This window comes from Heloderma suspectum, chromosome 4 (genome assembly GCF_057233095.1).
Source record: "Heloderma suspectum isolate Gila_16-S chromosome 4, 16-S_ref, whole genome shotgun sequence".
In the NCBI taxonomy this organism is placed as follows: Eukaryota; Metazoa; Chordata; class Lepidosauria; order Squamata; family Helodermatidae; genus Heloderma; species Heloderma suspectum.
Window position 1 is genome coordinate 231,728,529 of NC_139461.1, and position 13,338 is coordinate 231,741,866.

The 13,338-nt window shown below is 44.8% G+C and overlaps 1 protein-coding gene across 1 annotated transcript in view; it reads right to left on the reverse strand.

The window, feature by feature from the left end:
• The window catches only part of LOC146348203 (cytochrome P450 4B1-like), a 50,844-nt gene that overhangs the window by 13,803 nt on the left and 23,703 nt on the right, over nucleotides 1-13,338 (reverse strand). Inside the window, exons 4-8 of the mRNA XM_084852577.1 lie at nucleotides 12,847-12,974; nucleotides 8,148-8,278; nucleotides 5,715-5,866; nucleotides 4,675-4,781; nucleotides 4,012-4,202 (exon numbers count right to left, since the gene is read on the reverse strand). Coding sequence (XP_084708703.1) covers nucleotides 4,012-4,202; nucleotides 4,675-4,781; nucleotides 5,715-5,866; nucleotides 8,148-8,278; nucleotides 12,847-12,974 — 709 coding nt within the window. The remainder of the gene's footprint in view (nucleotides 1-4,011; nucleotides 4,203-4,674; nucleotides 4,782-5,714; nucleotides 5,867-8,147; nucleotides 8,279-12,846; nucleotides 12,975-13,338) is intronic.

Consider the following 13,338-nt stretch of genomic DNA (forward strand, 5'->3'; position numbering starts at 1 on the left):
CTGTTCAGCTGTTGCATCTGAATGAGTCAGTGAATCAGTTTATGTCTCTTTCTTGAGTGTATGAGAGAGAACATTGAACGGTGTTATGTTTTCTGTGTCTGTGTGCTGTATGTTGTTAAAGGTTAAGCTTGTGTTTGCATTTGAGTTTTCTACCATGGAAGAGAGATAAGTCTTTTGCTTCCAGAAAAGCATGGAAGATATTTCTACTTAAATATGTAGTGAAAAATGTTTTTGCATTGTTATTATGAATTGTTAGCTCTCTCTCTTGCTCTCTCTCCCTCTGTGTGTGTGTGTGTGTGATGTGTGTGAGTTCAGTACTGGGGGCAGAGCAGGAGGCTCACTAGAGACGGCTACCCTGGGGCCTATCATGGCTAGGGATGTATGGATTGTGTAAAATCCGTTCCATGTGTGTTTCATGGATTGTCAGGTGCCTTTTGTTCTGTTGTCCACCTATTGTTCAAATTGGATTGTTTTGTTTGCAAATTTGTGCAAAATTGCATTTATGAAAATGCACAAATTCCCCCCCAAATGCACATTTTCACACTTTAGCCTATGGGGGAAATACATATTTTTGGCTGGATTATTCAAAAATGTGTGTATTTTTCTATGATGAAAATCAGTTTTGCGCAAAATTCCTGAAGGTTAGAAAAACAATCCACAAGTTGCCGAAATCTGCCCGATAGGGCAGAGGCTGTTTGTCAGCACAATCTGCAGGTCAGTCACAAAAATCCAAACTCATTTGGTTCTGTTGCTAGTTATGTGGCAGCATCATAACCATAAGCTGGTTATGTCTCAGCATCATCATTTTGTGTGGTTGTGTGACACCCCCCCCCCATACATGCATGATTGTCTGTGGAATCTGAGCTGTATCTGGTACAAGAGAATGTGGGTCTGAAGGAGTGCTTCTGTGTGGCTGTGATCTCCCCACCCCTGCCTTTGCACGTACAATCTTAGATTTCATGTGCGTCTGTTCTTCCTTTCTGTGGTATGGGTTGCTGGCTGTTGGGGATTCAAACACTGTTCTGCCTCCTCTTGGCACCACCTCCTGGCCCCTTGCCAGGCAAGAGCCAGGAAGGGCAGGAAGAATGATGAAGGCATTTTCATCTCCTGTTCCTCTTTAAAAACCTATTTATAGCTAAATGACAATCAGAGCCTGTCTAGCTTTCTTACCTGGCAGCAGGCAACAATGGGAATAAAGAGGCTTGCCCACTCATATATCCCCTTTCCTCTCTCTCCATCCTTGTCCGAGGTCACAACAGCAACCTCAGAAGAGGAGCCATTGTGGAGCTTTTTGTGGCACTTGGGGGGGGGGATCCTTACTTGGACCTCCCTACTGAGGGATGTCCAAGTAGGACCTCATATATCTGTCTATGGCCTGAGGGTGGGGAGATCTACCATATCCTATGGCCCCTAGGATGCTCTCCCAGGGGCCATTGGAATGCTTTGTAAAGTGGTATAGAAATGAAATGAAATGAAGAAAGAAAGAAAGAAAGAAAGAAAGGAAGAAAGGAAGAAAGGAAGAAAGGAAGAAAGGAAGAAAGGAAGAAAATCAGGGCCAGAAATATTGGAACAAGGATAACTGTTTTGGCAGTTCGCCTCTGTACACCACCACATTGAAGTTGAAAGGAAACACACCCAGATGGGAGCGAAGTCAGGACTTTCAGCTGTAATTCAAGGGGTTTGACAAAAGTGGGGCACTAACCATTCAGGAAGGACAGCCAGTGGCATACACCCCCCCCATCATTGCTGGCTCATAAGTAATGGAAGGAATGGCTGACAAGCAGCTGCATGGCCAGGTGCAGCCTGTTTCTTGGGTACCCCATGACCAATCAAGCAGATAAAAGGCCTGGAGGTGGTTCTGAGTGTTACATTTGCATTTGGTAGCTGTTCACTGGAACTCCCAACATGAGGTCCAAAGAGGTGTCCATGTGAGTGATGGAGGCCATCATCTGGTTGAGGAAACAAAATAAACCCATCAGAGAGATAGCAAAAACAGTGGGAGTGGCCAACACAACAGTTTGGAACATCTTGAAAAAGAAGGAATTAACTGGTAAGCTCAGCAACAGCAAAAGGCCTGGAAGACCACGGAAGACAACTAAAGTGGATGACCGCAGAATTCTGCTCATGGTGAAGAGGAACCCTTTCACAACATCCAGCCAGGTCAAGAACACTCTTGAGGAGGTAGGCATGTCATTGACAACATCTACTGTCATGAGACGGCTTTATGAACGTAAACACAGAGGCTTCACAACAAGGTGCAAACCACTGGTAATACTCAAAAACCGAAAGGCCAGATTAGCCTTTGCCAGCAAACACCTAAAAAAGCCTGCCTAGTTCTGGAATAAGATTCTTTGGACTGATGAAACCAAGATTAACTTGTACTGGAATGATGGGAAGAGAAAAGTATGGAGAAGGAAAGGAACAGCTCATGATCCAAAGCATACCACCTAATCTGTCAAACATGGTGGAGGCAGTGTTATGGCATGGGCATGTATGGCTGCCAATGGAACCAGGTCACTGGTGTTTATTGATGACCTGACTGCTGATCAAAGCAGCAGGATGAATTCTGAAGTGTATAGGGCTATACTTTCTGCTCAGATTCAGCCGAATGCTGCCAAACTGACAGGACGCCGCTTCATAATGCAGATGGAGAATGACCCAAAACATACAGCAAAAGCTACCCAAGAGTTTCTGAAGACAAAGAAGTGGGATGTTCTTCAATGGCCAAGTCAGTCACCTGATCTCAACCCAATAGGCATGCTTTTCACTTACTGAAGACAAGACTGAAGGCAGAAAGACCCACAGACAAGCAGCAGCTGAAGGCAGCTGCAGCAAAGGCCTGGCAAAGCATCTCGACGAGGGAGGAAACTCAGCATTGGATCATGTCCATGGGTTCCAGACTTCAGGCAGTCATTGACTGCAAAGGGTTTACATCCAGGTATTAAAGGTGATCCTTAAGTTTGAAATGATGTTGGTTTGTTCCATTACTTATGAGCCAGCAACGATTGGGGGGGGGGGTATGCCACTGGCTGTACTTCCTGAATGGTTAGTGCCCCAGTTTTGTCAAACCCCTTGAATTACAGCTGAAAGTCCTGACTTCACTCCCATCTGGGTGTGTTTCCTTTCAACTTCAATGTGGTGGTGTACAGAGGCCAACTGCCAAAACAGTTATCCTTGTTCCAATATTTCTGGCCCTGACTGTAGATGCCTCTTTTTGAATAACTATTTTTTTTCAAAACACTCCATCAGTGCTATGGGCGCGATCTGAAGCACACCTGACACCCCCCCCCCACAGTGGTTGCTTTGATCTAACACTGCCCTCCCCCACAAATAAAACCAACAGTGGGAGATCCTATTAATGGAACTCCCAAATCACATCTATTTTGGGTCTCAATCATTTACTATTTACTTGTCACTGGAAAATTGCCAGACAGTTTAACTGTGGGTGCTGAGTAACATTTTATTCTTTTCCTGATCACTTCCATCATTTGAGAGCCAATTCAAATATTTAGGAAGAGCACATGGTATAGACCTCTTTGCTCAGAAAATGTAGAATAAGGCCTGTTTTCAGATGATGCCCACTATAACCTATATAATTTAGAGCAGGGGTGGGCAAAAGATAGATCTGGATCTGCTGGTAGATCTCTGGAGGATTTTCAGTAGATCACCAAAGATTTCTGACTTCCAACTATTTGAGAATAGCAACAGCAACCCTAAATTATACTGCTGAATTGGAGAAAGCTTAAGATGACCAGGACTGGATTTGTGTGTGCAAGAACTGAGAGCTTTGTTCAGCTGTGGTTCTCAAAACAAATTCCCAGGCTCAGAATTCTTTAATTCCAAATGTGGTCTTTTGAACCAGGCTCCAGTTGGTTGATTTCAAAGCTCTTGTCAAAAACAAAGTAGATCCCGCAAATCTGAAGTCTGCCCACCAGTCATTTAGAGCAGCTACATACCTCAGTCTGGAAGGGAAGGTGAGAGTAAAAGTAAAGATGGAAAACTAAATCCCACCATTGAATAGTTTCTTGGTCCCCAACGAGTTCCTGTATCTCCTCTCTGCATCTCTGCTGGTGCTCAGGATTTTGGGCCATGCAGTAAAACAGCCAAGAAATCCCACTGGCTGTGGTGTCATGACCTCCAAACATGAAAGTGTCCACCTCAGCACGCAGATCTTCGTGACACAATGGATTTCCCTTTTCATCCTAATAATGTAAGGATGATATCGGTGTGATGGTTTATACAAAAAGAAATGTAACTTTTAAACCAAGACCTAGATGTAAATGAAAGAAATGTGGGAGCAGCCAAAGAGGATATTAAAAGTGAATTATGCAGCTCATACATTGAACAGCCCTTCAAGCTATACTTTGCTCATGATACTGCTTGCCCCCCAGCTACTATTCACCTACCTACTACCCATGGTGTTTGTATATCTTCCTTCTTCATCTCATATTTGAAGACCAGGAATCATTCATTTTAGACACAGAGGACTGATGCAAAAAAGGGAAAAACTAAGACCCGCTGCACCGAAGCATTTAATATAGGAAATACAGGCTGCACAGTCAACATCGCTACACACGTTGCCCCGGGTATCACAGAAAACGTCCTCTGCACTTGCACTTGCATGCGCTTAATTTCCAGGCCCACTGACTCTTGTGAAATGGTCACATCACTCACCTTTGCACAGAGAAGAATATCCAGGAAGTCCAGGTGCCTCCTCTTCTGGATCTTCTCAAGTTCTTGCTCATCCTTCAGGACCTGTTGTCTCTCCCTAATTATTTGATCTGCGTTACAGATATGAACAAGGAGTGAAGGGCCAAACAATATATTCTTCTCACTATGAATGGTGAAGCTACATTTACACAACCCCTCCAAGGGAAGCACAGCGCTGGAAAGCCTGAGAAGTAGCAGCAGACAATGCAACCTGGGGGTGGGGTACCTTTTTCAGCTCAAGGGCCAAATGCAATTTTGGAGAAGCCCTCAGGGGCCACATTCCAGAGGTGGGCAGGGACAGAGGCAAAAGCCAAAGGGCCAAAAATACAAACAATACCATCATATTTTAGCTTAAAGCTCTTACTGGCAGTAACCAATCCTGAGGAGAGGCATTTCAACCTTTTTGAATGGAGGAAAAACTGTTGGGGATTTCCTGGCTTTTGTGCAATTGGTGATGGATGGAAAGGGGTGGGGTCCAGGAGAAGGGAGTGTGTCCATCTGGAAATCCAGAGGGCTGGATTTGGACCACAGGAGGGCTGGATTTGGCCCCCAGGCCTGAGGTTCCTTGCCCCTCATGTAACCCCTTCCCATTTTGAAATTAGGAGGGCCCTTCTGAAAGATCCCAGATTCCCACTAGGGAGAAACTGAGAAAAAGGGAGAATTTGAAGACCATCTCTTACCACTACGTTTTACAATAAAACCTTTTCTGCAGCATACTTGGTTGATCATATGAGGTTGAGTGGAAACAATGGAGCCAGGCAGCATCCAGTCAGAGGGGCCAGCTATCCAATTAGGCATCAGGTTAGAAAATAGTCCAAAGGAATCTGCCACAAAGGCATCCAGTTGCATATCCCACCCCATCGGTTCTCAAAAGTGGCCATTTTAAAAACAAAAGAAATGTGTCTCCCAAAGTACAAGGCAGACTTTTATAAACAGCTAATTCAGTGCTCCTGAGTCAAAAGTGCCAAGACAGAATGATACAGAGGAAGACCAAAAGAATGTACCTGTGTGGAGGTGGGCTAATCTACAGGCCTTGCGGAATTGACGCCCTTGAGAGCTAAACCAGTAAATGAGATCACTGTAGTATAATGGTACCAGTATTCTGCGATTAATCAGTGAGGTGAGATCAAAGATGGTTTTAAAACAAGAATTATCCCTTTGAGAAGAAAAGAAGAAACAGAACATTCTTAGGAAGCTCAAGTCCATTTATTTTAAATAAATAAACAAATGTAATAGAACAATACTAAACAGTACTATGAATCTTTATTTCTAGTATTAAGAATATTGATAAAAGGACAGCTGTATTCTATTATATTGCCCTAGCCCTCCCTTTCATTTAACACATCTCTCCCAAAGGAACTATGAGGTATGGGTAGTCTTCCATTTACTCTATTCAGATAGGACAAAAATGGAAACTAGATTTCGATCGCATTGTCCTAGTCAGTGATACCTTTGGATATTTGCTGTGATGGGTCAGTTTTTCTGATAGCACTACCTGCATCACAACTCTGGATTTTGTAACCTGTACTCAGCTTCCAATGTTTTGCAATCTCTGTATGAGCTGCACTAACAACGTTTATGGTAGATTTGGCTTGAAGAGTCTTCATGAATGGATAACAGTGCTAAAGAAGGATTCAGTACTATCATTTGTGGAGTCATTCCTAATAGTCCTGCATATCATGAAGACTTGGAAGGTCTCACAGCTTTCCCAGACTTCAGACCTCTCAAGTAGTCTAGAACATTGTGACTGATGTGTAGGATGAGCCCAACAACCCTGCAAGGTGGCTTGTTTCCCACATTCCTTCTTCCTTAAGAACATATTGCCAAGAGAGCACATACCTCCACCATCTTGAGTGCTTTCCCATCTCCTTGACTCAAAATGTCTCCATTTTGCCTGAAAAAGTAGATTCTCCCAGACTGAACTCCAAAGTATTTGTGGTTCCCTCCCTCCAATGCCAGGGTGAATAGAGTTGTGATGGTAGTTCTTAAGGAAGAAGGTGTGTTGCTTGCTATCATATCAAAGTGATTATTGTATTCTCTTTAAGCATACAGGAGGGTTAGAGTAAAAGGACGAAGTAAATTGAATGTGTCTTTTGGTTGATTTACTGACCTTCATTCCCCTAAAGTACTGATTCACTTATGAAAGTGACCTGTCTTCTTTACAACTGAAGGTCCATAAGCAGTGACAGGAAGGTTATTCAGGGATTCTCCAGTCATATATATATTTTCTCATATTATGAACACATGCCACATAACTTGATAGCTGTTACATAATTTCCCCAAAACACATTTTTGTGGTGTGTGTTTTAATGTCAACCACCCCACTTGGATCCAGCAGACTCAAGGACTTAGGGACCATCTCCAACCTGAGAGTCCTTTCAGGCCTTCCACCCAGTGGCCAATTCACACATAATGATTTTCAGGTGTTTACCTAAACTTGTTTAAGCATGCACTTACAAATATTATGTGTGAATGAAGAAGTGTGAATTAGAAAGCCAGGACTGGCTGTTGGGAAGACATTTGGTAGAAAACTGCCCACTCCACTCCCAACCTTTGTGAAGGTCAAAAGGGGCATTCTAAGCACATTCAGATGAAGAAGGGAAGCCTTAGCAGGTCAGGAATCCCATGGTCAGGAATTCAGTCCTTTGTGCCGAATGGGCAAAAGTCTTCAATGGGAACAGGAACATTGGGGGCAGAGCTTGCACACACAGCCACACTGCCCTTTTCATGTATTTGCAGTGAACACGTAAAGAAATCTACCCAGCATGTACAATGAGGTAACGGAACATTTCAAGCCGAAATTGAATTCTCAATTTAGGAAAACATTTTAAACATTTTTGGAATGTTTGGGAGCACAAATAAAATATCTCTCTCTTACAGACCAATCCAGCTTCTGAGTAACACTGATTGGTGGGAACAGGAGCTCAACTAAACTCTGCTGTGCCTATTGAATATGATGTTGTGATGCCATAGTGAATTTACACCCATGTGCTATTACCATTGCATTGGAAGTACATGACCAAGGCAAGGAGCAAAAAAGGGTGGAACTAGGAGAGGAGTGAACCTTGGTTACAATCCCCTGCTGACTCAAAGGCTGACCCTGTTCCTGATGATGGCACCATGTTATGCCTGCAAAAGAGGTGGCATAAGTTAAAATACGCCAATGGAATCAATGGGGAGCCACCTCTCCCTCTGACTCTCCCAGCCACTGGTATACTATACTATACTAATAGGGAACTATTGTGGGAAGATCAGGATAAAGGGATTTAACAATGCAGTTTAGGGCAAACAGCCCAAACTAGTCAGAAATAACCACTATAGATCACCAAAAAACCAAAAGGGTTCAGTGTGAATAGCCACTCAATTACAGTGCTCTCTCAACTTATCAAAATCCAGAAAGTGTACCTCATAGGGGCATCACAGTATTCTTTACTGACCTATCCATCTGGCAGTTGCTCTGGAAACTGAAGGCACATTTCATGATGCTGTCAAGCGTCATCAAGCCAACATCTTCAAACATCTCCAGTGATACCTCTGTGTCTCCTTGGACCAGCGTCTCCCATTTATCCTTATAAGACAATATATCATATGTATTTAATCCATTTATATACTGCCTAATATATCTAAAAAAATACTGAAGACAGGAATTTGAAAAAGCAGATTCCCAAAGATCTTTGTTGTCCATAGAAAGGCATGAACTGGTTTTGATTATCAGGTTTGGCTTATCAAATCATTAAAAACCATCTGCCTCAGGTGCTCACGTATACCAGTCCTCCCCAACCTGGTGCCCTCCAGATATTTGGGACTACAGCTCCCACCAGCCCCATCTAGCATAGCCAACGGTCACGGGTGATAGAAGCTGTAGTCCAAAACATCTGGAGGGCACCAGGTTGGGGAAGGGTGGTGAACACCACTAAGGCTGCAATCTTATACACATTTACCTGGGAGGAAGTTGCATTGAACTCTGTAGGATTTGCTTCAGAGTCAACATGCATAGGATTGCTCTGTAGGTTAAATTTCTACATTGATAAAGTAGATCTCTACTAGGGCTGTGCACCACTTCAGTCTGAAGCCTGAAAAACGAGGTGAAGTGGGCTGATTTGGAGGGGCCTCGGCATGATATGAGGTGGATCAGAACAGCTCCGAGGCACTCCAAAGAGAAGCAGCTCATCAATGAGAAGACTCATCCACCTCGGAGATTTGTAGCTCTTTTGATGCCTTCTGAGCAGCCCAGACAGCCTGACTCCAAATTATCAACTTGAGAGAGATCAGAGAGGGGGAGAAGAGAAGGAGGGAGTGGGGGAGAGGAGAGGAGGAGGGAGGGACCTTTGGCGAATGGCAACTCTAGTTACCAAATTAGGCCTGAATGCAACCCAGCAGTCTCCAATCAGTGACAGTGGAGGAGGGAGTGGGGAGATATTGAATAATCCTGGAGAAATATGGCTGTGTGCACTCATTGCCAGAGAAAGAGATAATTCTGGTGGAGGGCTCTGTCTGAACTTAGTGTGTGTGTGTACGTGTGTGTGTACGTGTGTGTACTGCTCTACTTCCTTCCCAAGTCAACTATTCTCTTTCTTTCTTTTGTAGATTCTTTATCAAAAAATCCAAACATTTAGTACTCCCTGTTCTTTGTCTCCCCCACCCCGCCCTTCTCTAATAGGTTTTACCTTTCATTCTTCTTGTCTGTTCATTTAAAAATCCAGAAAATGTTACTTTACTTGCCTTGCCTCATTCTTTAGCTTCCCCCACCCATGCATTCTCAATTCTCTCTCAACCATTAGTTTGCACTTTCTCTCTTTCTCTCTCTCTCTCTCTCTATATATATATAGAGAGAGAGAGTACTTTTTCCTGTCCTTGTTCTTGGCTCCCCTCCCTGCCACCTTTCTTGATTCCTGTATTCCCTCCCTTCCCATTTTTTATCCCTGCCGTTTCCTTAAAAAATAATAATACAAAAAATAAAGCCCCTTTTCTCTTCTGTTTGGATTATAGTCCTCACCCTCCCATTATTGTAGGTATTTCAGTGTCTGCTTTTCTTTTGCGCTTGTGTGTGTGTGTGCGTGCGCGCACGTGCTTCTGCTGTGGACAAGCAAACAGTGTGTGTCAAAGCACTACACAGTCCACATTTTAAAAACAGTGGGCAAAGCACCAGACACACATTAACATCTATTATTTAAATAATACAATACTACATTGTGTTGCAAAGCAAGCAACCCCAATATGAAGCATCTTCGGGGTCTTCTTGGCAAGGGCAGAGTGGGTGAGGTGCTGCTGGGACTAGCAGCACTGGTAGGCAAGCTGGCTCTCCCCCAGTTTGGATAGTGCGTCTGGGTGTAGTAGGGCAACAGAGTGCAGAGGCAAGTTTCAGTGCCCGGAGGACACAGTTTGAGGATGGTGCTGGCAGCAGCAGCAGCACTCTTGCCAAAGGAGCAGGATCTCCATCTACAGTGGAAGAGGAGAGCCCGCTGAGGGACATTACGTCAAAGGTGTCTGATGTCCTCAGCATGGTGGGGGTCAAGAGGAGGAGGTCCTCCAGAGTGTTGGGCAGGACAAGCAGCAGGCAGAGGCTCCACCACCTGACCCCTCTTCCATTGTTCCCCCTGCTCATGTGGTGACCCCCGAGACTCAAACCAGGCAGTCTCTGTCTCCACAGAAATGTCAGAGCAGCTTCGTGTGGGACCACCTTAAGGTGGGAGTGGATCCCAGCACTGCTGTCTGCTGCTACTGCAAGGAGTTTCTGAACATGGGGGGAAAGCCAGGGCACTACAGCACCAGCAGCCTGCTCCTGCACTTAAGGAGGCAGCACCAATTGGTCTTGCTCAGGGAAGAGGCCCCCACATCCCAGCAGGCAGGCAGCAGGGACAAGCAGAAGGCTGGTAGTGGCAGAACTCCTGCAAGCTATCCGTCTCTCACCCCCAAGAGGCTTAGGCATGCCACTATGGAGGAGATGGGGTGGGAGAAGTATGGGTCCAGAAGGTGGTGGTTTCCATAGTCTGACTTGATGTGCTGTCTTGGCAGGGTTGCTTCTGGTGTCTTGCTTCCTCTGTCAGACAAGACCACTGTGGTTGTTCTCAGTTCAACTCACTGTGCCCGCCTGGCAGGGTTGCTTGCTGTGTCTTGCTGCCTCTGTCAGAGAAGACAGCTGAGAGTCTGAGGCCATCGACTGTGACTCTGAATAGGAAAATACTAGGAGAAGGGGGTCATTTGCACTTCAAAGAACCCTACAGCAGAGATTAGGGATAGTGACCTCTTCTGCTTCAACACCTAACTTCTCTGATTTTTATCCCTTCTGAGTTTGGTTTGAGTTTCTGAGAACAGCACATTTTACCTGTGCTTAACACCAAAAACGACTGCTCCAAACTGTCTGAAATTTGGCAGGTGGTATCCCATCCATGGGCGCTGACAGTTCCCCAAATTTCATGTATTTCTCATTAAAAGTGAGAAAATAAAATGGTTATGGCCATTTCTATTTTCCAATGAAAGTCAATGGCAAAAATGAGCGATTGGATGTCCAAATCTTGCTTCGGACCTGAATCCAAAGCAAAGCAGATGGTGTCCGAATCAGTCCAAAGCAAAGTGGTGCTGCTTCAGAAGGTCCGAAGCAGCATCCTAAGTGAAGCAGGGGGTTCCATGCATAGCCATAATCTCTACATTCCTTCTTGGTGGGTGAAAAGGAGCAGGCCAGAGGGATGACAGAAAATCTCCGTTCTTCCCACTGCAATTTCTGTGAATGACTCCACTGGCATGTTCCTCCACATGTCATTGTCCTCCCATAGAAGCAGTTCACACAGGGACCTAGCAGGCCTCACTATCAGAAGGACACTTAGCCAGGAAACTAAACTCCTCAGGCCAAATCAGCTTACAGTGATAATAGTGGCTGGTCTCCCTACAAGCTGGCAGTATGGAAATGCCATGGAGGGAGATCCAGAAGATGCAGGAGTTACCACGATAACACACAAACCTCCTTAGCAGTAGCAGCTACTCCCCTTGCCTTTCTTGTCGAAAGAGAATGTGGGCAGAGGGGTTACAGTGTCTTGTTTAGTCTAAAATAAAAGCACACACACCTAGACAGGCCCTCTTTTGGAGAGGGTAATGGGGGGAAATCACCCTGGGCCTCACACATGGAGAAGGTCGTATCAACATTTATGTGTTTATACATGTATGTATGTATGTATGTAATGCATTTCTTAGCTAGTTTTCAAGATGACAAATAGTTCACTCCAACTGAGGGGGAAAAATGATGTTGACCAGGGTGCAGTGAGAAGGAGTGGGGCCCATGGACCTTTAGCTCTGTGGTCTGTCATGACTTGAGTCTTAGAAAGGGCCTGCTGGCAGGCTGAGAGGTCATCAGTGCTCACTGAGTGGTGGTGATTTGCAGCTCTGAAATGGATCGTGTGTGGCTGGCATTTGTTCAGTTCCCTGGAGATGCCCGGCAGATGAGACCGAAACTCAGGCAATAGAAATGCAGCACTGTTGGGGTATGGGGAAGGAGTGGCTAGTGGGTTAGTTTCCCAGGGATTTTGTAGCAGTTCTCTCTCTCTCTCTCTCTCCCCCCCTACACACACACACACACACACACACACACACACTTATTTGCTAAAGTGCCATCAAGCTGGTGTACGGCAATTTAAAACAATAAAACTATAACACGATAAAAAAACAAGATTTAACACATTAAAACTACATAAACTAAGTGGCTAAATGAAGATGATCTACAGCTAAGACCCCAGACAGGCCTGCTTTGCTCCCCAAATGTCTTACTTTATCAACCACATAGTCGACTGAGGTCACTGTTAGCATTTACATGTATGCGTTCATTCAAGGCAGGTTTGTATCCTGGGTTATCTTTAACCCAAAGAAACACTCCTTTTGGTGTGTCTGTCCAATGCCTTCTAATTCTTAGCACTAGAACCTCTCTGTCTGGAAGCCACCCTAGTCTCCTCCCATAGAGATGTTCTCCATGACTGCAGTCATTCTAGGTGGTCTTTTATTGCTTTTGTTGTCCCCTTGACCCACTTCCTCTCCTGTTTCACACAAGCTGTGCTGCTCTCCATGGTTTTCCCTGTATAGTAGTTTCCTTAGTGGTACTGTATTCATTGTTTTACATGAATAGGTGATACTAGCAATGGCATTTCCTACCAGCATCACTTCAACTGACTCAGCCACGGGAGTCACATAAGACTTCAGAATCTCATAATGGAATCCTGGCGTGAGCAGCTTCCGGTGCTGCTGCCACTCTGGCCCATTCAGGACTAGCAGCCCCCTTCCTGTGAGTGGGGAAAAATGGGAACCACAAGCCATGAAAGGGCAATGGATAGGTGCCATGGTCAGCAGTTCAAAGGCATGTCACAGACCCCGATCAGGATGAGAGGTGCATAATGCAATGCCCCATTTTGCAAGCGGAGCCCCCGCAAATGACTAGTCATACAGATCTTTGACCCCTGTCAGGGCCACTGGCCGTTTTACAATTCATCAAGGTTTGCTGGGAACAAATAAAGCTGAACATTTACTTGCACATTATACTTTGCTAGAAACTGTCTGAAATTGAAATACACACAGTAGTTATGCAACTTAGGGCACAAACTAGACGATAAATGCAAGATAGGTGAACAATTTCTTGTTGCTTTCTTC